This window comes from Pinus tabuliformis, chromosome 3_1, assembly GCF_031772625.1.
Source record: "Pinus tabuliformis cultivar Carrire ecotype Pingquan chromosome 3_1, CPIR1, whole genome shotgun sequence".
Classification (NCBI taxonomy): Eukaryota; Viridiplantae; Streptophyta; class Pinopsida; order Pinales; family Pinaceae; genus Pinus; species Pinus tabuliformis.
In genome coordinates this window covers 813,497,734-813,523,857 of record NC_142301.1, presented here as the reverse complement: position 1 = coordinate 813,523,857, position 26,124 = coordinate 813,497,734, and the positions used below count along the sequence as shown (strand labels likewise).

The following is a 26,124-nucleotide window of genomic DNA, read 5'->3' as shown; positions in this document are numbered from 1 at the left end:
AATATATAGTTGAATATCGATGACCATAGTTGTCCACATCTGATTGTACTTACCATGTTAGATTATCATTGATTTTGGTTCATCACAATTGCTCATGTTTGATCATGGTCAACCATGGTAACTATAGTTGAAGTTTAATATTATTTTCCATTTTTTAATATTATTGAGAGGCATATGAAAGGTGGAAAATGATTTTTGTGGAGATATTTAAACCACTTTTTTAATGAGGTTGTCTTATTTCAACCATTTTTTAATGAGGTTTTAGTAGTTGGCGGATCTATTTAGGGAGGATTAGTAGGTCATAGTTTTAATAAAGGTAACATTGTGTTTGTATATGGTTTGATTTTAATAAAAAGTATAAGGTTCAATGCATAAACTTAAATGTTATAGCTCTTTTAATGATATCAAATCAAGGTTATTTTAGATAACTTGATGAATAGTTCGTTTAGAATTTCTATTCCTCTCAAGCATCCGGGAATCTTAGTAGTACAATATTGAATTTCTATGCTTATAGTGGTTGGAGATGATGTTAGTATCAATGTGTATCAATTCTTGTTTAGTCCACATAACCTAACCTTCAGAACAAATAATAAGCATTTAGAAAAAGCTTAATGTGTCTTCATCTAGCTTAAAATGATCACCAAGACAATGGTTGGAATAGATATAGCACAAAACCATTGAAATCTGTACTAGTGGTATTTCCTTTCATTTTCCTTGTTCCAAATCGACAAAACAATAATATATGTAATTCAAAACAACTCTCTCAACACCCTTTTCTCTTTCGAACTCATTTGCAGCTAATTAATTGTCAAGCTAGATGAATATATCGATGGATGGTTTTTTCATTAAATCAAACTATGCATAAATATAGGAGCGTGTTTATTATTTCATTTGCTATTAGGGACTCTTGGTATTCCTCATGGCTCTTGTTATGAAACCAGCTTAAGAAAAGATAGAAAAGATAGATCAACACCTTAGAATTCAGCCTCTTCGAAGGGGCAACCTCCTTTACATTACATAAATGAACAATTCTTGGATGATTCAAATGACAAAACCTCCTTTCTATATATAGGAGTCTAAGGAGTCACAATATAATCCAGCCGACCTAACAATAATAATATAAAGCCACAAAAATAACAATAGAGGGATTCTATGGGGCACAGTAATAACAATATGGGGGCAATAGGGGCACAACAATATTAATAAGGGGTATAACTACAATAGTAATGGGGTAATCACTAGTATTATAGGGACCCAACATGCCCCTCTCCTTCAAAAAAGTGTTGTCCTCAACGCTTGAGTAGTTCTGGATACTTCTGCATAAAATTCTCATCCTCCCATGTGGAATCTTCAGCGGATAAGTTCTTCCACTTGATAAGATACTCTGAAATTGATCGATTTCGTAGCTGTCGAGTTCTTGTTTCTGTGACTGCTTCCGGTTCCAATATAATTTTTCCTTCCTCGTCAAGTTCTGGCAATATTGTTTGAACTGGGAGCTTGTCGCCTATAACCTTCTTTAAACATGAAACATGGAAAACTGGGTGCAATCGAGAAGCTGCAGGAAGCTCCAATTTGTATGCCATAGTACCAATCTTTTGCAACACCTTGTACGGACCATAATACTTTGGTGATAATTTATTATCCTTCTTAGCTTGCTTGAGGGACATTTGCTTATATGGTTGTAGCCGTAGGAATACCCAATCACCTACATCAAAACTTCTTTCACTGCGATGTTGATCTGCCTGTTGTTTCATTCTATTTTGTGCCAACACGAGGTTATCCTTTAAGAGTTGGAGGACTTGTTGTTGATGTTCGATGTGATGTTCCACTGCCTGAACCTTAGAATTTTCTCTTAAATATGATGTGATGGATGGTGGTTGATACCCATAAAGTGCCATAAATGGGGTCATTTTTGTTGCTGTATGGAAGGAAGTGTTATACCACCATTCAGCCAGAGGCAACCATTTGACCCATTGTGTCTGTTTATCAGATACAAAGCAACGAAGATATCCTTCCAAACATTTGTTTACTATCTCAGTTTGCCCATCAGATTGAGGATGATAAGATGAGCTATGAGCTAACTGAGTACCAAGACAAGAAAATAATTCTGTCCAAAAATTTCCAGTGAAAATGGGATCTCTGTCACTTACAATAATCTTTGGGTTTCCATGTAGCTTTTGAATTGTTTCCATAAATGCAGTAGAAACTGTACTGGCTTTAAATGGATGTGATAATGCACAAAAGTGTGCATACTTGGTAAGTCTGTCAACTACCACCATGATGACACTCTTTCCCTCAGACTTGGGTAAACCTGTGATAAAATCCATTGAAACCTCCTCCCAACGTTGGCTTGGAATGGATAAAGGTTGTAATAGACCCGGTGTCTTAATTGTTTCAACTTTATTTTGTTGGCAAACCAAACATTCCGCCACAAACTTTTGAATATCTGATTTAAGGCCATCCCAAAAAAATTCCTTCTTAACCCTGTGGTAAGTTTTTAAAAATCCTGAGTGCCCTCCTAAGGGAGAAGTGTGCAATTCCATAAGAATCTTTTGTTTTAGCTGGGAATTCTTACAGAGGTATAAGCGATCTTTGTACCATAACGAATCATTTTGCCAGCTAAATGTATCAGACGTACTGGAATCTTGTTGTAACTTTCGAATAAGTGCCCACACTTCTTCGTCATTCTTCCATTCCTCCCTTGCTTCGTTTATCCAATCTGGTTGGATAATAGAAATGGCGCACAACAATGCTTCCACATCCTCATCCTTTCTTGAGAGTGCATCTGCCACCACATTTTGCTTCCCTTTTTTGTAGATGATTTCAAAGTCATAACCCAACATCTTTGTGACCCACTTTTGTTGCTCTTCAGAGGATAATCTTTGTTCTAAAAAGTATTTAAGGCTATCATGATCCGTTTTTACCTTGAAGTGTCTTCCCATTAGGTAGGGTCGCCATTTCTTAAGTGCATGGAGTATTGCCAACATTTCCTTCTCATAAATAGCTTTGCTTAAAAACTTTCCCTTGATTGGACGACTTTCAAAAGCAATGGGTCTTTCATCTTGCATTAGAACAGCACCAATTCCATTTCCTGAAGCATCACATTCCACAATAAAGGTTTTTGTGAAGTCCGGTGTAGCTAAGACCGGTGCTTGGCACATTGCCTCTTTAAGATGTTCAAAGGCCTTTGTTGCTTCCGGAGTCCATGAAAATGCATCTTTCTTCAATAATGTTGTTAGAGGTGCTGCTATTCTCCCATAATTCTTAACAAACTTGCGATAATACCCTGTCAACCCAAGAAATCCTCGCAGATGCTTTATGGATGTGGGGATTTTCCATTCCTTAATGGCTTTAATTTTGCTAGGGTCTACCTTAACTCCTTCATGAGATACAATATGACCCAAATATTCCACCTCCTGGACTCCAAAGAAACATTTGGATCTTTTTGCATATAATTGTTTCTCCTCCAATAGTTGTAGCACCCTGTCAACATGTTCAACATGATCCTTCCAAGACTTGCTGTAGATTAGTATATCATCAAAAAATACTAACACAAATTTTCTAAGGAATGGTTTGAAAATTGAATTCATCAAACCTTGAAATGTTGAAGGTGCATTGGTAAGGCCAAAAGGCATGACCAAAAATTCATAATGACCCTCATGAGTTCTAAATGCTGTTTTCGGAATGTCTTCAATCTTCATTCTGATTTGATGATATCCTGAACGAAGATCCAACTTGGTGAAGTAAATTGATCCATGCAATTCATCCAGTAATTCATCAATGACAGGAATGGGGAACTTATCTTTAATAGTGAGCTTGTTGAGCTCCCTATAATCCGGACACATGCGCCATGATCCATCCTTCTTGTGCACCAATACTACTGGAGCAGAGAAAGAACTTTGACTCGGTTGAATTATACCAGCCTCTAGCATTTCTGCAACCATACGTTCAATTTCACTCTTTTGGACATAGGGATATCTGTACGGCCTGATGTTTGGAGGAACACTTCCTGGAATCAGATGAATAGCATGATCATGATCACGCATAGGTGGGAGACCTTTGGGAGTCTCAAATACCTTGGAATGATTGTCCAAGACTTTTTGGAGATCTGGAGAAATAGATGATTCCAATGTGGAAACATCTAGCGAACATAATTGTGCAATTACACCTCTTTGCTCCTTTTTTAGAAGCTTTGTCATACCATTAGAGCTGATTATCTTTCCTGGTTTCCCTGCAATACCCCTTAATTCAACTTCCTTTCCTTCCGTAGAAAATTTCATGAAAAGTTCTTGAAAATTAAAAGCTATTGTACCCAAGGATTGTAGCCATTGGACTCCTAGTACAACATCAGCACCTCCCATTGGAATGGAAAGCATTGGGCTAGTCAATACATATTCTCCCATGGATAGCTTGATATTATGGCACTTTCCAGAGCAATTTATTGTTCCTCCATTTGCAATCATCACTTGACACTCTGGTGCTGGATATAGGAAGCAATTCAATTCTTTTGCTACCTTACAATGAATAAAATTGTGGGTGCTTCCTGAATCAATCAACACTATTACCTTTTTCTTCTTGATTTGTCCTTCTATCTTGATGGTTTGAGGAGTGGTAATTCCCGCCAATGCATTACAAGATATGGTCGGATTTATTTGTTCTTCATCTAGGCTTTGTTCCTGGAGTATATCCTCTTCTTTTGACCTTTCTTGCTCCTTTTCTTCTTCCTCTTCACAATCTATGTAGAATAATTTCTTCTCAGCACACTTATGACCTTTAGTGTATTTGCTATCACAACTGTAACAAAGCCCTTTTGCTCTTTTTTCTTCCAATTGTTGTGGTGTCAACCTTATAGGTTGTGGAAGACTAGGGGCAACAACACTTCCGTCTTTATAGTTGTGAGTGGTATGCTTCCTGGTTGCCATAATTTTGCTTTCCATTTTTCTTGCTAACCTGAATGCCTTCTCTAATGAATCAGGTTCCCAAAGGCGAACATCATGTTGGATATTATCCTTTAAAGACCCTATGAACACATCAATCCTATGCTCCTCTGGAATATCTTTTACCCTTATGTTCAATTTTTGGAACTCCTCAATGTGCTCCATTATTGAACCCTTTTGTTTGAGACTTATCAATTGGCTAAAAAAAGTGTTGCTTTTTGTATCCTCATAATGTGCTATCAATTCTTCCGTAAAAATTGCCCAAGTGATAAATTGTTTACGAGAGCAAAGCCATTGATACCATACAAACTGATTTGGTTCCAAATATAAAGTTGCCATACGTACCTTTTGTGTGTTTTGCACATTATTGAGATCGAAGAATTGCTCCATCTGTAATATCCATGTGGCAGGATCCTTGCCATCAAACTTCCTCATATCGATTTTTGGAATATGGTGAGTCTTCGATCCAACATTAGCATCTATGGAATCATGATTAACATTTCTTTTATTCTCATCATGAGTTTCCTTTAGTACCCTTTCACCCTTAGTGCCCATTTCTTGTAGCAACTTATTCATATTTATCTTCAATTCATCCATGTCTGTCTTCAAATCTATCTTCAAATCATCCATCTTAGCTTCCACGTCAATCATATTAGCTTTTACGCCTTTCTTTAAACAGTCCATCTTAGCTTCTACACCTTTCTTTAAACCATCCATCTTAGTTTCTACATCTTTCTTTAAACCATCCATCTTAGATTCTGTTCCTTTTTGTGTAAGGGACAGTTGTTGCACTTGGTCTTGTAATTTTGATATATCATGTTGCATTTCTTCCTCTTCTTCATGAGTCATGCTAGAGCTTTCAGGTTCCTTACTAGGTGTTTGCATTTTCTTTCCTCGGGGCATCAGTTACCGATAATAATGCTCTACTATGCCCTTTGAATTCCTTCAAAATAAATTTTCAAACCAAGCTTAAGCAAAAATTTAAGAAAATCTACACACCTTTTTTCACTTTGTAGGAGCTCGATATTTCTTCTGATGTATCTCTGTACTTTCCAATCATCTAGTTCTGAATTTGTGACCTGTAGTAGCCCTCTGTGTCCTCTTTCCAATGCCACAAGTCTGACCCAAATTGGATTCTCCAAGGAAGAGTTATGTGAAATCTCCCACAGTGACTTGATTATAGACTAGTTCAGTAGAGCGAACTTGTACGATGTGCCACGAGTCACTGTTTCGACCTTTGGATCTGAAAAATGCATACAAGAAACTAAAGTCCGTCTCTTTCTGTACCTTCTTTTGAAATTTCAATCCGATCCCCAGAGAGAAAGTTATGACGATTTTCCCCAGGTCACCTGTTTGGAATGTAATTCAGGAGTCTGCAAAAAGACCAACTTCCTCAGATCATATCTCCGCAAATATAGCGCAAAAAGCTTTGAAATTCAGATCCAAGGTTCAGCGCGATTTCTTCTCAAATGGGTTTTTTTTGCGACTTCTGAAACATCACAGAAAAAAACTTATAACAAAAATTCCACGATGACCTGTTTGGAGCAGCGAAACCCTAGAATCCAAAGCTCTGATACCAAATGTTATGAAACCAGCTCAAGAAAAGATAGAAAAGATAGATCAATGCCTTAGAATTCAGCCTCTTCGAGGGGGCAACCTCCTTTACATTACATAAATGAACAGTTCTTGGATGATTCAAATGACAAAACCTCCTTTCTATATATAGGAGTCTAAGGAGTCACAATATAATCCAGCCGACCTAACAATAATAATATAAGCCACAAAAATAACAATAGAGGGATTCTATGGGGCACAGTAATAACAATATGGGGGCAATAGGGGCACAACAATATTAATAAGGGGTATAACTACAATATTAATGGGGTAATCACTAGTATTATAGGGACCCAACAGCTCTTCTTTTCTTCTACTTATCTATTATGTAGAAATTATTTAGAATGACAAAAATCTTCAGGGTTATGTGTCCAACATTCCCCCCTTAAGCCAAAGAGTTGTTTGTGAGTCCAAGCGTCATTCTAAACTAGCACTTTGGTGAAGATGTTTGTAATTTGTTAATTTGTGGAACAATTTATCAAATGAATTGTCTTGGCCACTACATGATATTGAATCAAATGACACTTTGTTTTGATGTACTTGGATCAATCGTGTAATATGGGATTCTTGGACTGCTTGACTGCATAAGTATTGTTAGTCAGAAGAGGAATAATATTACCTTGTTTCTTCTGAAAATCATTAGGTATTTTTCTAAGCTACACAATATCCTTTGTTTTTTTTAGTTTCCATGTATTCTGCCTCTATTATGGAATCTACCATGACATTGTTTGTGTGACAACCCAAATATAGTAACTAATCCAAGACTCATGAGATATCCTCATGTTAAAACTCCACTTTATTTAATCCCATCAAAGTTTGAATCCGAATATTGAATCAAGATGAAGTTATCCACTTTAAAATACCTGATTCCAAAACATTATGTTCCCTTCAAATATTTAATAGCCCTTTTTGTTTGTAGAAAACCAATGTCCTTAAGAGGTTATTTTTCATAAACTTGAAAATAATTCCAACAACAAATAAGCTATCTCAGCTCGCAGTGGTAAGGGAAATAAGACTTCCCAAAGGTTGTATGTACTTGGTTACATTCTTAGATACATTCCCTTCTTTTGATGTAATCTTCAAACTCTGTTCCATTGGAGTAGAAATGTGGTTACATTCAACCACGCTAGACTCGATTAACAATTCCCCAATGTACTAGTTTTGGGAGATGACTATGTACTTTGGATGTTGAGTCACTTCAGTTCCCCTAGTAATAGTGAATATGTCGAAAATATGCCATCTTAAAACCCTTCTTCAACTCTTTTTTATGGAATATATTTTTCATCATTCACTGTCATCAATATATCATCTACATAAACTTCAAGATATATAACAAATTTGTCAACTTTCTTGAAAAATAGATCTGCATGATCCTGATTAAAGTATTTGAAATTCAATTACAGAAGATGCTCACTTAACTTCTCATACCATGTATGCGTTCTTTTTTCATGGCATATAAGGATTTGAAAAGTTTGCTTATATTTTATCCTTTTCTCTTTACAAAAAGATGTTTTTGTTTGGACTTGAAGGCATTCTCTTTCAAGTCTCCATTCAATAAATTATCCTTCATATCCATTTGATTTAATTTCCATCCATTCTATGCTACAAAGGAAAAGAAAGTGTGGATGGTGGCCCTTTGTGTGATGGGGCAAAAGTTTCATCATAATTAATGTCTTCTTTTTGTGCAAACCCTTTTAATACAAGCCTTGCCTTCTACGTGTAAATTGGAGCCATTTGATTTCTACTTGTGTTTTTAGACCCACTTGTAGCCAATTGGTTTTTCTCCAAATGTAGCGCCCACCAACTTCCAATGTGCCCAATTCTTGATTAAAACATCATATTAAGGAATTTAGACTTCTGTGATCCATAACATTGTTTAGATAATCTTCGGCGAAATCACATAACCAATCTTTTGTCGACGCGTTTCGAACCAACCAGTGTGGTTCATCGTCAGGACAAGTTGAAGAACCAATCCGGCTTAGCTTGTTTAAATAGAGTGTGCAGAGACTCCAACGGCTATATTGCCAACGGCTAATTTTGACCTAATGACCCTAGTCAAACCACTAATATTCTTGTTATATTAAATTATTATTATTCTTAGAAAATAGCTAAATCAGGTAAATATATTAAAAGAATTCATTTGTTAATTTAAATAAATGTATATGTATATCTAAAGACAAATAATATATAATTTATTATTTTTAGAAATCAGGTAACTTATATATTAAAAGAATTCATTAGTTAATTTAACTAAATGTATTCGTTTAATAATAAAGGTATATGTATATCTAAAAATGAATAATATATAATATCTATATAATCCATATTTATTATTTAAATATAATGGTCATTGAAATTAAATCAATAAATTATAATAATTCATATTTATTGAATAATCTCTATTTATAATTATTCCAATCCTAAGGAGAGGGAAGACAGAAACCCTAAGACCTAACAAAAGGGGAATGAGGAGGCTAGGAAGACAAGGCTGGGACCCAGCAACTGCTAATCTTACACTGAGAGACTCATGGGTAGTGGGGCTCATGGTGAATCGATGTATTACTATTTTTACTTATTAAAAATATTCAAACACCATAAAACATCAATATTGTCAGAAAATCGTGGAGCACAATATATACATGGAAATCCTTTTGGTAAAAAACCACAAAACTTATTTCAATTAATAGTTCTTTGTAGGACCTAGCCTATAGGAAACACCAATCCCCCCTACTAATTTCTAGACACCAACCTATAGGAGACGCCAATCCCCTCTTTTTCTATAGAGGAACCAACCTAGAGGAGACACCAATCCGCTCTGAAATGTACTCTGTAATCTTTTCTTTTCCAATCCACTCTTCGTTTTTGAATTTTTGCAATCACCTCATCAATCTTTGTCCTATTTGAAATTTTACATTCAATTCATTAAAATATTTACTCTATTTTAATTTTTAGAGTCACTTCATCAATTATAATTGAATTTTTTTTGTTGCTTAAATATTTTCTATTAACCAAATACTCCCTTCAAATCCTAACTTTTGCAACTACAAATTGTGTTATCTAACACTTTAAGCACCTCTTCCATAATCGTTGTTTTTACAAATTTAATGCTTTATTATTTGGTGCTTCCTTCTCTCCACTAATAAAAATTACGTGCTCCGTTTAATTCCATGTTTTAGATCCGCACTTTCAAAATGTAAAATATATGGTTTTTTATGGTGCTTCCTTCAAATCAACTTAGCAAAGTTTGGTGCTTATGAAATCGAGCATTTTATTTCCCCTCTATAATTCTTTAACATATATGAGCTCCCATCAATCCAACATTTTCAAAGGTTTTTTACTCATGCACCTTATCTTTACATTATATTCCCGTATAATGTGGTCAACCTTTGTTATATTGGCATACCGAAAGAAGTCCCATAAATAGTTAACACTAAAATCATTTACAAAATTGAATTTTTTTCATCGGTAGCGTGGGCAGCAGGACACCAACAGCATCAGTAGCCATTGCTTTATATGGATCATAAGTGATTTTAGCTTCAGCGGCTACATCTTAAGCACATTGTGATCGAGGGTTTTAACCAACAGCTTTGTTGAAACCACTCATATATGAGGACTAATAAAACCTTATGTGGTAGGTGCTATAACCCCACATGTCTACGATTAAGTGTTGGAACCAGGGAAAAGAGGATGAACCTCAAAATTGGCCTATTACACTAGAATATTGGAAAATCACCCAAAATATTTAACATTTGGACACTGTGAAAAACAATATAGTCATCCAAAAACCCTTCTTCAACTCTTTCTTTTAACGGAATACATCTTTCATCATTCTCTGTCATTAATACATCATCTACATAAACTTCAAGTTAGATAAAAAATTTGTCAACTTTTTTGAAAAATAGAATTGCAAGACGAAGATTAAAGTATTTGAAATTTAATTACAGAAGATGCTCATTTAAATTCTCATACCCGATATGCGTTCTTGTTTCAGGGCATATAAGGATTTGACAAGTTTTCATATCTTTTATTATTTTCTCTTTACAAAAATATGTTTTGGTTGAGACTCAAAGGAATTCTCTTTCAAGTCTCCATTCAAGAAAGTGGCCTTCACAACCATTTTATAGAATTTCCATCCATTCTATGCTACAAAGGAAAAGAAAGTGTCGATGGTGGCCCATTTTGTGATAGGGACAAATTTTCCTCATAATTAATGCCTTATTTTTGTGCAAACCCTTTTAATACAAGCCTTGCCTTATGCTTGTAAATTGGATCCATTTGATTTATACTTGTGTTTTTAGACCCACTTGTAGCCAAATTTAGTTTTTTTTCTAAATGTAGGGTCCACCAACTTCCAATATGCCCCATTCTTGATTAAATCATCATATGTTGTACTCACAATTACACGGAGAGACTTACAGACAGTGGGGCTCATTGTGAAACAATGTATTACTATTTTTACTTATTAAAAATATTCAAACACCATAAAACATCAATATTATAAGAAAATCATGGAGCATAAGATATAAATGGAAATCCTTTTAGGACCAAACCATAAAAAATATTTCAATTAATAGTTCTTTATAGGAACTAACATATAGGAAACACCAATTCCCCCTGCTACTTTGTAGACACCAACCTATAGGAGTGATTGACGTGGCTCCAAAAACACTTAGAGATCAAAGGGGGCTCAGGAAATGTTCAAAAATAAATTTTCTTGGATTGAAATGAAACCACTATAATATTGAATAGATCATCACAATATTTCCAACAGCGCAAATGGCACTTCAATCCAACTTTGTATATGAAAGTTGTGGTCAGTCAAAGTTTTGGTCAAACTATGCCCCCTCGCTAAATTTTTCAAAGCATCAACTAAGTTTGGAGGCCAGCGAAATTTGGCAGAGCCACTAAATTTGGCAGCTAATAATGAGAAAGCAATCTGGCACTTATCGGTGATGGATTCTGGCAACAGTAACTAACAAATTTATCGCCTATTTAATTTGTCCAATGACTTTAAAAATCCATTTGATGGTTTATATTTATATATATATAATTGGGGTGGTGAGCTACCACCCCCGCCAACCCGTCCAACCATATATATTGTATAAATATATAAATAAATATATATAAATATATATATATATATATATATATATATATATATATATATATATATATATATATATATAAGTCATTACAAACAATGTTCTATTTAAATGAGGTTAGCTCGCCACCAGGCGGCCCTGTTACATATGTAATGATCCCAATGTAAAATAAAATAAAAAACACAAACACCATGCCAAGTGAGGGAGCCCACAAGGATTGAGTTGGGGTCTCCCTCCTATTAATAACTCAATTTCCCAACGAGCCAACAACAAAACTTTTGTTAATTTGCCCAAAAAATTATATATAAATTCATTTTCACCATTCATCCAACGGGGAAGGAACGCTGAGCAAAGGTGGAACCCTGATGTCACCTATAGTGAGGAAGCACGCAACACACATCTCGAGACTGGTATATTCCAATGGAATATTCCCCAAAATATTTCATAGAATATTCTTGTAGCAAAATCTTGAGGAATCTTTAGATTCCCTTGGAGCCAAATTTTCACAATGACAAAATCATGCGAACTTTATACTCAAATGAACCAGAATTTCACCAGGAGTCTAATGGCATGATTGTTTTTCTTATATGAGCAATGGATCTTCAGTCAGCTTGCAGAGAGGAATCTTTGTGGAATTATGAGGAATCTAAAAGCTTTTGTAAGGGTCAAATTTTGACGGTTTCATAACCAATCCGAATTTATACTCATTTTACTCAGTTTTTCACAAGGAGCACACTCGTGAAGTCCGATTTTTCATTTGAGTAGAAAAATTCCAGTCAACCAGGAAGAAAGAATATTTGGGGAATCTTTGAGATTCCTAACAGTCCGTATTTTGATAGTGTCAGAAAGGGGTAGAGTTTATAGTCATTTGACACAATTTCGCGACACAAATTCAATGGTGCAATCCATTTCTTTGGAATATTTTTTCATGTTTAGGCCATCCCTGGAAGTGGAGGTATATGATGTAGTGATGCCATGTCTTTCTTTTGATTTGCTGAGATGATGATTTTGATGTTGAGATCCCTGTTTATCATTCTGTTGGAAGATACTTGTATGCCACTTCATGTGAGAATTTGATATCTTTCCGTGCTAAAGGAGGGCCCATATGAGTGAGAGTTCCTATAGGAGAATGTCTCATGGAGAGACATTCCACTCTAGTTGAGGAATTTTATCCTTGTAATGACAAAGATTACACCGTGCACTCATCATCATCTTGCATCATTTATTGAAGCGACCTCCCCACTCTTGACACTGGGCTCAAAGATGGAACCCACACTAGGTGAACTTTGTTATCAACTTATGTGTCTTCTTCAATTTGATGACTGTCATTAAGTTTCCTCTTCTTTAAAGTATGCACATGTGGGTTTTCATACTCTTTCACATGCAATTCTGCTAACATCACAAAAATAAAAGATCTTGGTTAATTTTGGTGGCAGAGAGAATCTGGATCAAGTTTGGTATCAAAGCGGTCTTCTTGCTTATCTGACTTGCGAGTGTGAATGATTAAATGTGCAACTAGAAATAAAATGGAAGATGATATAAATATCTACAAGGCCTTTTATTGGATGACTAACATGGTAGATATCATGTATGGGGATTATGCAGAGAAAATGTCAAGAGAGGAACAAGAGAAAGAAAGAGAAGAGGATAATGCTTCATCTACCTCCTCAAGTGAACATTCCTCTTCTTCATCATCTTCTCATAATTCAAATGAGGAGATCACTCAAAGCCTTCAAGTAGAGAATGTTGAATTGAGGATAATTCTACAAGAAGAAAAACAGGACAAGAAGAGATTGTAGCTTCAAATATTAGCCACAAAAGAGGCCTTGGAAGAGTTGAAGTACAATGAAGGCTCAGTGAAGCCATCATCACCTTCTTCACAATCGACAACTGAAGTAAAAATTGCTGATCATTCTTCAGTTTAATTTCATATGATGTTATTTCTGTTCGATTCCTTAAGGTACCCATTTCAGCGACCGGCCTGAGACTCCTTACCAAGATGGGATACATTGAAGGAGAGCGCTCAATGTTAGCAGAAGCTTCTAAAGCATTTTAAAAACCATCAAGGAAAGAGGATGATGGGGGCACATCATAATATTCCCATGACAGTGCACATTGCAGAGGAAGAGCTAAGGCAAGCTCTCATCGCCAAGATTGCACTAGAGATAATGAAGAGGTACAAAAATTCTCAATATTCTAATGTTCATTTTTATTAGAAGAATATTATTAATGATGAGCATAAATCGTGGCATAGAAAACCATGTAGTTTTTGTGGCTTACATAACTATGTCGTTGTAGAGTGTTGGAAGAGAATGGCAGCTAGAAAGAGGATGAGACATGAGAGGCCTTATCCACATGAAGGAAGGAAGAAGGTTAAGAAGGTATGAAGGCAAAAGCTTTTTGCATTCATTGCAACAAGATGGACATCGAGGAGCCACATGTTTTTGGCTCCATCCAAAGCAGTGTCTCGAAGACAAAGTGTAGGTGTAAGAACCAGCTGGTCAACATTATCAACAAGCGAATCTTAAAAGTGAATCATTGCAGAATCTTAAAAGTGAATCATTTAACAACTTCGATACCTCTGCTTCGAGAAAGCCATTCCGTCAGATCGAAAAATTTCCATGCGCAAACTTCAATAGCTGCAATTAATCTAATCGTTGCGACCACTGCACCCAAAGTTATCCCAAGCACATTACGATTTTTCACTTCTACGATTTGCAGAGGAAGTCTAATTTATGGCTAATGATCTACTTCACCAAAAACATATAAACCCTTACTAAAGATAAATGATCTTTGGGAAAGAAATACTAGATCCTGTAGGATTTTTACTTAGAGGAACCGATGGAGGAGGAGGCAGGGGGGGATGGGGGCAGATGTGGAGGGGCCACAGATGAATTGAAAAAGGAATACTCCTCGAAATGCAAATAACAGTTTTTAGATCTGAATTGTGCACCAATAGTTCTAGTTGTGCATGATTTTAGTGTTGAGAAGGAAAAATTTAGGCAAGCCGCACAGAGCTTTTCGAATAGGTCTTTCCAAAATTCTGCTATGGCATATATATCCTCTTGAAAATTAGAAGGCAAAGAATAATCTGCAAGGAAAATTTGCAGGTACTGTGCAACTTTCTTTGTAACGTTTGAGAGCAGGGCATCAACAACATATATGAATTCTTGTGGCTTGAGGCTCTTCCCACCATCTCAGGTTAAAATTTTCGGCTTACTATCAAAATCACCATAAAAGTTATGATTAGCATAACGTAAAAAACAACCATTGAGTCCAAAAGTATTGTTTGCAATCGGAGGAGTTTAATTCTCCATGGCACTAGGGAAGCCCATAAACTGAACTATTGTTGTTTTGTCCCTCCATAATGACATTGCCCACCAGTGAATTCAAAATTTGGTTTAGATTGCCCTGGAAGGAGCTACCATTTCTATATTCGGGTCTCTCACAACCAAACCAAACGATAGCAGTCCCTAGATCAACAGCTGAGAGGAACATACACGCACACAAAAAGATGGCGAAATGTAACATGGTACTGAATATTAATGCTTTCATCTTAATGGAAACCATGTGCTAAAAGAGGAGTTAAACATTGTTTTTCTCTCTTCAATCTATGGCCTTGAGTAGGAGTGCAACCCATACATTGTCTGCTGCTCAAGTCTCTGGCATTCATTATCCAAAGTCCGATTGATTTGTGAACATCCATTGACTTGGCTGCTGCTCATGTCTCTGGCATTCATTATCCAAACAACGATCAATTCATGAACGTCCATTGACTTGTGGCATACTTGTGATACCTAATCCTTGTGATTGTGATTATGGTAATATTGTGTATATAATTGTGCGTGGGAATTTTTGTTATATAATTAAATTTAAAATAAATATAACAAATTATATAAAATTAAATGAAGGGTTATTGAATTAGCGTAATTATATTAATAAAGTAGTTGTAATTATATTAATAAAGTAGTTGAAATATATTCAAAGTGTCATTTTCATTTTTTAATATCATTTTTCATTTTTCACTTTTTAATTTTATTGAGAGACATGAAAGGTGGAAAATGATTTTTATGGAGATATTTCAACCACTTTTTTAACGAGGTTGTATTATTTCAACCACTTTTTTGATGAGGTTATAGTAGTTGATATATATATGTAGGGAGGATTAGTAGGTCATAGTTAACTATAGCTAAATATGTTCAAGTTATAGTTGATTAAGGTTTATTTTGGTTCATATATAGTTGACTATGGATGACCATAGTTGTCCACATCTAATTGTAGTTGACCATGATAGATTATCATTGACTTTGGTTCATCATAATTTCTCATGTTTAATCATGGTAAAACATGGTAACTATAGTTGACTATAGTTCACCATGGTTGACTACTGTTGACAGTAAACCAAACAATCTTAATCAATTTAGGTAAATCTAGTAAGTCTATGTTAACCTAGTGAGACTAGTAAACCTATGTCAACTTACTTGATTATGGTTGACTAGTTGACCATGGTTGATTATGGTTGGCCTAGTAAATATAGGTCACCAAACTCAACCTTATACCTAAGTTAATTTATTAAGCCTAATAGATCTAGGTCAACTTAGTAAACCTAATATACCTAATAAATGTAGTGCAACCTTAAACTTACCTTGTAAAACTATATGTCAACCTAGTAAGCCTAAAACAACATGGTGAATGTCTATGAGATACCATGGATACCTAATCCTTATTATTGTGATTAGGATAATATTGTCAATATAATTCATTTATAATAAATATAAAAAAATAGATAAAATCAATGGTTACTTGAGCATTATTATATATTGTTAGTTTTTATAAAGGTAACATTGTGTTTGTATATGGTTTGGTTTTAATAAAAAGTATAAGGTTCAATGCATAAAATTAAATGATATAGCTCTTTTAGTGATATCAAATCGAGGTTATTTTAGATAACTTTATGAATAATTCATTTAGAATTTCTATTCCTCTCAAGCATCCAAGAATCTTAGTAGTACAATATTGGATTTCTATGCTTATAGTGGTTGGAGATGATGTTAGTGTCAATGTGTATCAATTCTTATTTAGTCCACATAATCTAACCCTCAGAAGAAATAATAAGCATTTAGAAAAATCTTAATGTGTCTTCATCTTGCTTTAAATGATCACCAAGACAATGGTTGGAACAGATAGAACACAAAACCATTGAAATCTGTACTAGTGGTATTTTGTATTGCAGGTGGAGCCAAAAGGAGAATTCCAGCCGAAACCTCAATACATTTTGCAGTTGAAACAACTCATGCTCTAGAATCGAGCAATTGAGCAAGTTAAAGTGGAGTGGAAGAACATTGGGATGGATGAAGCTTAATGGGATATGGTTGATCAGATGTGATCCATGTATCCTTTTCTATTCGCAGGTTGAGCGGATTTATTTTGGTACATGTTTTGGCATTGTATTCTGGTTATGTCTATATATGCATATGTATGATGTAAATATGGGTCGAGTTGTGTGATAAAGATCCAATAATAAGTATGGTTGTTATGTTGTCATGTTAGTTATGCTGGTTTTACTTTTCAGGAGGTTGTTCACTGTAAATACTGCATTAACCTAATTTATAAAGCTCCATGGGCAGTATGTTTTGGTTTTCAACGGTCTTGCTGGTAATAGGTGTCATTGAATGCCATGGATAATGTTCCCCCAAGGGGGTCCATTCTATAACAGCCCTTAGTAAAAATCCATGTAATAAAGTTAATAAAAGAAAAATAAGACCAAGGTCATTAGACACATATTCCATTGAGCTGAATGTTGGGTAAAACATCCTAGTGGGTGTACATTTGGTTTATTATGGATAAGGAAAATTGCAAAGGCAATGGAAAAGGCTTTGAAAAGGAAAAGAGGGATTAATTGGCAATTTATTTATCAAAATAAAGTAAATTAGAAGAAAAGGAAGGTGAAAGGTCAAAGGTTGCATGTGAGGAGTAAATTGAAGGAAAGTAATGGAAAATGAAGAAATAGAAGCCCCATTAATAAAAATGCTTATGAGGATTAGTTCACAACCTTTTGTTAGTTTATTTTTGGAGCTCTCTCTCTCTCATACTCTTCCACACTTAGAGCATTCTTGGAGCACTTTATCATTAGAGAAAGGAAGGCAAAGGAAGGACAAGAAATAAAAGGGAAGAAAAGATCAAGCAAGGAAGAGTCAAATCGACTAGCTACAACATGATTACTTGTAGGTATCAAGTTGCATGTATGATTTCTGTGATAGTTTTGGCATGCATGGTATATGCATGTGTGTATTTGGTTCTCTTGTTTTAATAGGCATAGGTTTTGCCAGGTGTGACAGTGGTTTTCAGTGGTGTCTTACCATTTCAAGATAACCATGGTGTGATGGGGTACTTTCATTTGGTTGAGCTAGTTTGTTAGATGGTTGAGCTAGAAAAATGGGGAAGCTCAAAAAAAGAATGGGTGGCAGCACACTGACTTTTCAGAATCTGAGTAAGAAATTGGGGAAGATATCCCTTCTCAAGATACTAAGGATAATCAGAACATGGAAAGTAATTACCAGTCAAAACAGATTGACCATGATGGGGAGATGACTCAGGAAGGAATTCCTTCAACATAGATGGTAAGACAAGAAAATGGGGCTGCAAGAACAAAGAGAGCCCATGAATCGGGAAATTTAGATTCAGACAAACACCAACCGCAAGTGGAGTCGGGTTTGGATCTAGAAATCATTCCAATGGAATCTTTGGGTGGTAACTAGAAAAAAGTACATAGGAGGAAAGGAAAAATAGGGAATCTTCATGATTATTACAAGTGATGATTTCTTTACTTTTATGTTTTCTAGTTGTTTTTGTCTCCGATGATTTTGATCTTGGTTTTTATTGAAAGGATTTCGACCTATGCAAAATGTAATTTTGTTTATGTATAATAAAATTATGATTCTCTTTGGAAAAAAAATAACACCTCAATCATTATTATTAATCCCCTTTGCATTTTCCTAAATCTTAAATTGTTAGGATAAATATTATTAATGTCCACCATGGATGCCATGTTAATTATGGTGTTTCCTTACCTTTCTTACACTATTAGATTAATTTTGTCTCTTAACATTTATAGTCACATTAATATTATGTGGAGCGAGCAAATGAGGCTAAACAATCACAAAAAGCCTATGTCCAACAACTAAATCAAGTACGGAATGCCTATGTCCATCTTTTAAAGTTCTTCATAATAATATATTAACACATATTAATAGATTATTATACCATTTTTTCTATTTCTTTTATTTGAGCTTTAATTAAAGGAAACTTATTCAAAACCAATAATAAATATGACTTTAATTCCAAAAATAATTTGTCTACTCACCAATAAACTTCTTAAAAAAAAAGATTAAATTCTCACAAGATTTATAAAATTTAACCTATCATATTTTTTATAAACACATTTCTTATATTACATAGTTGAAAGTCTCACTACAAAAATAATAAAAAAAAAAATATCTTAATTAAATAATAATAAGAATATAAATCACACACTAAGAAAAGTTTGAAATCTTACTAATATGATGATCTATTATCAGCTAGACACATGACCCTTTTTTTAATGCTAGTATATGAACAATGTTGGAAGCATACAGAAGGATAAGGAATACTCCTTTTTATGGATTTTTCTAACGAGGATAGTGGGATTTTTTTTTTTTTTTTTTTTGAATTTGGGTTTTCGCAATGAAATATAAAATGCAAAAGCAAATGTAGAATACAATTATATATATATATATATATATATATATATATATATATATATATATATATATATATATATATATATATAATTTTCTCAGGTTATTTAATTTAAATAATGTAAATCATTAAAAAAGGTTATAATTGATATTTATATATTTGAATATCCATACTTTAATAATCCTAAAAACAATAAATTAATTAACAAAATTGTATGAATAACACTTATTCAATCTGAAAAGTGTACCCTTTTAACATTAGTTTAATTCAGCAATCATCACATCCACGAAAAAAAAAATACCATAATTTTAAATGTGGAAAAAAAATGCTTTGCCCCTAAAATCCAGAACCAAGTTGATGGGAAAAAAGGAAAAAATCCTAAAATGGTGGAAAATAAACTAGACATCAATGGCTTCTTACCATCAACAAAATTATCGGAAGCTTCAAACATTGACTCTTCCTCCTAAATTATGACAGTCAATTCAACGCATCTTACTTTTGAAATGCCCATGAATGCAGACATTCAAATTGAGGGGATGATTTTCATGATAAGCTAAATACACATTTCACTTTTGAAATTCCCATGGATGCAGACATCCAAATTGAGGGGATGATGGTTTCCATGATAGGTTAAATTCAAAACCAATATGGTCATGTGACTATTTTTTCAATTTTTAACATAAATGGCTCTTGGTATTTCCATGAGATTTTGGAATTTTAAAAGCTCGTGAAAAGGATAGACAATTACATGCTAGTGCTCAAAGGGGATTTTCCCAAAAAAGTTAGCAAGAAGACTAAAATTTTTGTTCTTATTTACAACTTACATACAACATACATCCCAAGTATCTTCCAACCGCACTTCAATTATAGTTCTGCACATTGTATGTCAATTGAGAAAATGAAATTTTATATATCAGATTAGCCCCACAAATTCCAAGAAAAACTTGTCTTTCACTAATTTAGTTGAACATTATTTATAAGATGACATGACACCTCGTGGTAAAAAATTGTGAGGTTTACCTATGTTCTAAAGGTTTTTTCATTGTACAACTTGAATCAAAGGGAGAGCTGAAAAATGGAATGCAATAAGGCCCCTAGTTTTTGGGATGACTCTTTGTGACCCATTTGTTCCATGAATTTGACCTTGTAACAATGGTGGTGTCAACAATCCCAATGCGGGTGATGTTACCAAACCTCTCACTACCATTTTGGCATCATCAAGTCCTTGAAGATATAGGGAATACTTTTGGGAGTTATAAAGAAACAGATAATGATCAGATACAAGGTTTTTTACCTTTACTTGGATTTATATAGAGATAGCTTTGAGCAAAGGCTTACCAGACAACATACTGTTTAAAAATGGAAACTATGAATGGAACCAAAGTATGGATTATGAAAACACAACATTTAGATGTTGCACTTGTTTTCAAACAAGTCACCTACAATATTCATGTTCACAGGCCAAAAAACACCTGAATAAGAAAAAGGGGGAGCTCGAAAAAAGAAAGGTTAGCAACACACTAACTTTGCAAAATTAGAGTAGGATGTTGAGGAAGATATCCCTTCTCAAGAGAGTTTACCTCGAGAAGATTTAATTCCATGGCTAGAACTTTGTCCACTTGTTCAACAATGTAGGGAGTAGGAATGTTTTGGATCTCTGGACTAGAAATGTTTTGGTGTTGTTCAGAAGGAAGGGAACATTTCCTTTTGTTTCATATTTATAATAAAATGAACCATTTTGTGTCTTGAGACATGGGGATAATTCTAGTTGATGCCAAAACATCTCCCTCTATCAAGAAGTACTTCATATATTTTATTTTATATTTTAACTGTCAATTACCCTTTTTCATTGAAAATTGAATATTTTATTATATACAACATTAAACTATTTTCTTTTAAAATTATATATATATATATATATATATATATATATATATATATATATATATATATATATATATATATATATATATAATTGATATCGATATAAATTACTCATAGATTCTAACTTAGTAACCGGAGAACCCACAGTAAAAACCATTTTTCAACAATGTTTCAAATCCCAACAGGGATCCATCATCGAGACTTCTTGAATGTTGATAGAAGAAGAGCTTGAATTAGGGTTTAAATAGTTTTGAGGTTAAGTGGATGTCGGCTGTTTTAATCTTTTCATTTATTTTAATCATAATAAATAATTTTGAAGTATTTTAAAATATTTTTAATAACTATTATTTAATACAATTATTAATGTAAAAATGAATAAATACTTTGATTATTTAATCTTTATCATCAATATTTATTATTAAATGTTATTTTTATTTTTTTTTTACTATTAAATGTTTAATTTTTATTACTGGTTTAATTCAATTAATAGATTCATTAATTTTTTTTTTTTGATCTTAAATAATAATTAATAATACTAACAATTCATAAAATAATAGTAATAGTCATTATCAAAATTATTATATTAAATATTTATTTTCATTTTTAAATATTTGTATTAATATTCAATATATATTAGTATGTGAATATATAAAAATGTATATTTAAATTATTATTACACTAAAAAGTAATATTGATATTAGATATTAAATATTAAGAATTAAATATGAAATATTAATAATAATATTATAATTAATAATATTAAATATTAAATACTAAAATATATTAATATAATTAATAATATTATGATTAATAATAATATTAATGTTAATGTAATGTGTTAAAGTAAATAATAATCATCAATAACTAATTAATATTTAATGTTGATAGTTCATAATAATACCAAATCCTAATAATTACTACTAAATAATTAATTTTTATTAATTTTATTAATAGTTTAATTAATTATTAGAATTATTCATAGGTCTTAATAAATAATAAATAATAACATTTCATAATAATAATTAATGATAATAGTAATAGCTAATATCATAATTATTATTGTAAATGTTATAATTCATACCTAATAGTATTGAAATTATTATTATTGTTGAAAAATTATTATGGAGAGTAATGATGAAAGTAAGACTACTAACTACTAAATGCTAGAATAGGAGAGGGAGATATCAACTTACTGAGCACTATACCTGAGATGTACTGGGGATCTTAATTTCTCTGATTAAGGGGAGCCAGCTTCCACTAATCTCAATACCATTGTCCCTGTTGAGATTATGTGGATGTTTGATAATCTCAAGAGCTTCTCTGATCTTTTGCCTATGATGTTTTTCTTCCCGTGCGATAATTGAAGCGTTTTCCAAGCAGACCTGGTGCTTGGTTTTTGAGGAATGTTCTGCAAGGGCCGAAGTTCGAGACCTTTCATTCCTAATATCAGCTCCATGTTCCTTGAGTCTTGTCTGCAGGGATCTACCTGTTTCACCAATGTAACTTTTTCCACATGAACAATCTATTTTATAGACTCCCTTAAGCTGATGCTTATTAATATTATCTTTGATAGACCTCATACCTTGCCTAATAGTTCCAGGGGCTGAGAATTGTGTGATTATATTTTTCTTTCTAAGGATTTTAGCAATCTTGTCTGTCACTCCTTGAATATAAGGTAGAGAAACCCTTCCACCCTGAGGTTGGTCTTGAGCCTTCGGTTTATTAGATAACATCTTTCTTTCAGCTCTCTCTATAGCTGTTTTAATTTTTTTTTCTTTGTAGCCTATACCTTTAAAGGCTGAAACTAAATGCTTCTTTTCTTCATCCAAATGCTCAGAGTCAAAAATTCGAAAGGCTCTGATGGCAAGAGTGTTTAGGACACCAAACTTCCGGGCTGGGTGATGGTGGGAATCGGCGTGGAGGTAGCTTTCTGTGTGGGTTGACTTCCTGAAAACCTTATTCCCCAAAGAGCCATCCTCCTTCCTGATAATGAGAACGTCTAAAAATGGGATGCTCATGTTTTCTTCTAGCTCCATGGTAAATTTTATTTCTGGGGAGATAGAGTTGAGGTGAATAAAAAACTTGTCAAGTTCTATTTTACCGTGAGTCCATTTTATATTGGTATCATCAACAAATCGTTTCCACCAGGTTGGCTTCAAAGGGTATGATTCAAGGGCTTTCTTTTCAAAGTATTCCATGTATAAGTTGGCCACAATTGGTGAAAGGGGTGATCCCATTGCCACCCCAGATGTCTGCTCATAATATTCTCCTTGGAAGGTGAAAACAGTTGATCGTAAACAAATTTCAGCCAGTCTTGCAGTTCCTGGATCAGTAACATCTTTTATAACCTGAATGGCTTCATCAAGAGGAATCTTGGTGAATAAGGATACTACGTCAAAGCTAACAAGGATGTCATCAGGGTTTAACCTCTCATTTTTAATAAGATTTACAAAATCATGTGAGTCCTTAATGAAAGAATCAGTATTCCCAACAAGGGGCTTAAGGATTTTAGCAACATACTTAGCGAGCTCATAGGTTGGGGAGCCAATGGTATTAACTATTGGCCTAAGAGGAACACCCTCTTTATGGATCTTGGGTAACCCATAAATTCTTGGGATGGTTTCACAAGAAGGGATTAATTTTTTCTTTAATTTATCCTCAAGGTTGGAATCTGCAATTGTCTTTTTTACCTCCTTCATAATCTTGGGAATGGGATTATTGTTCAGCTTCTTGTAACTGCCACATCTGAGGTGTTCATTCATCTTACATACATAGTCTTCTTTATCCAAGATCACTGCTGCCCCTCCCTTATCTGCCTTGAGAACCACAATTTTATCATTGTTCCACAGGGATTTAAAGGCAATTTGTTCTTCTTTTCTTAGATTACTTTTGGGAGCTTTGGCTTTTCTCAAAATGAGGGAAAACTCCTGTCTTAGTGCTTCCTTATCCTCCAACGAAAGGTTATTAATCCCATCTTCTATGCTACATATCATATTCTCAATAGGTAGGTTTTTAGGAGTAATTGCAAACCCCAAACCTTTGTTGAGGATACTCATGATTTCCGGATCTAATTCTTGGGAAGACAGATTAACAACTTTTCTTTTCAACTCTTTTACTGAAGAATTGCTGGTTTTTGGATTGGCGCTGTCGTTTCTTGTTTTCATACTGTTCTTATCCTGTTCACTAATCTCATGGTTTTTAACGTCTTTTTCGTTAACTTCTTTTCTGACAGTCATACACGGTTCTCTGTTTATGAAAGCGTTCTCATTATCGATAATGCCTGAAGGTCGTAGGTGTGAAACATTGTCGTTGTTGTCTGAAGGCCGTAAGTTGCTATCTGAACCCTGATGAGAACTGTTGTTGATGTTGTCGTCAGTGAATAAACATTAAACACTGTCAGAACACTTGGCGCTGCTATGCGTAGCCTTAATTAACGAATTTGTTTCATTTATGTTGTCTGAGCAGGAAGTGCTGCCTTCGTTTTGCGTAGCCTTATTATCCAACACATTTTCTTTATTGTCTGAGCATTTTTTGTTATCTCCATTCTGCATAGTCAACGAATTTACCTTTAAAGTGTTCTCACTATCGTTGCTGCCTGAAGGCCATAGGTGTGAAACATTGTCGATGTTTTCTGAAGGCCGTAAGTTGCTACTGCTGCAACACTGAATGTTGTCCGAACACCTGGTGCTGCTATGCGTAACGTTAATTAACGAATTTGTTTCATTTCTGCTGTCTGAGCACAAAGTGCTACCTTTGTTTTGCGTAGCCTCATTATCCAATGCATTTTCTTTAATGTCTGAGCACTTAGTGCTGTCTCTATTCTGCGCAGTTAATGAATTTACCTTTAATGCACTTGCTTCCTCATTAGTTCGGATATCGGTTCTGCCTTTATCTTTGTCAGAGCATTCGTTTACCATAAATCCGTGGCCCAAGTTGTTTTCTTTTTCAATCGATTTTAACAGGTCTTTTAATATGCTTGCCCTCGTTTTTATGGATGCATCAGACCTCGCATAGCCTGATTCCGGACCTGTCGAATTTTCGATGTTATTGTTAGGTCTTCGATTTGGATTATCTTCTTTACCTTCTCTATCGCTATAAAACGCCATGTTCAATAACTTGGACAGCTTCTTATGTTGTCTGGTTTGAGCAATGTGTCCTTCATTACTGGCTTTTAGAGCAGCCCTGGCATCAATTACAGACCAAAATTCTTTGTTGATGCTGCTGGCTAGTTTTAGGTGTGCTAAGAGCGCTGAGTGTCCAAGATTATCCAGAGAAGCCCTCACCCTCTTGATTTCTGCCCGTATTAGAGTAATGCTTAATTGAAAAAATGCCTTGCTATTAAATTTGTTATGTAATCTATGGTTAATTTGCGCAAATGAGGGAATGAGTTTATTGTCACGACAATTTTTAAGAAATTGAAGGTCTGCAGCTCTTCTAGCTATCTTCACCCTAAATTTTTCGAGTAAAATGATTTCACTCCATGTATCCCCTTCGCATAGGGAAATGATTCTGGATTTAAGACTTCTGTGGTTTATATCTTCTAACTTAGTAACCGGAGAACCCACAGTAAAAACCATTTTTCGTCAACGTTTCAAATCCCAACAGGGATCCATCATCAGAACTTCTTGAATGTTGATAGAAGAAGAGCTTGAATTAGGGTTTTAAATAGTTTTGAGGTGAGAAGATTTAAATGGATGTCGGTTGTTTTAATCTTTTCATTTATTTTTAATCATAATAAATAATTTTGAAGTATTTTTAAAAACTATTATTTAATACAGTTATTAATGTAAAAATGAATAAATACTTTGATTATTTAATCTTTATCATCAATATTTATTATTAAATGTTAA

General features: G+C 34.0%; 1 protein-coding gene across 1 annotated transcript in view; it reads right to left on the bottom strand.

Moving 5' to 3' along the window:
- The window catches only part of LOC149189961 (cysteine-rich receptor-like protein kinase 2), a 31,215-nt gene extending 5,835 nt beyond the window's left edge, over positions 1–25,380 (bottom strand). Inside the window, exons 1-2 of the mRNA XM_089410391.1 lie at positions 24,841–25,380; positions 23,965–24,618 (exon numbers count right to left, since the gene is read on the bottom strand). Of these exons, the coding sequence (XP_089266517.1) occupies positions 23,965–24,618; positions 24,841–25,380 (1,194 nt within the window). The remainder of the gene's footprint in view (positions 1–23,964; positions 24,619–24,840) is intronic.
- Positions 25,381–26,124: the final 744 nt, after the last annotated feature.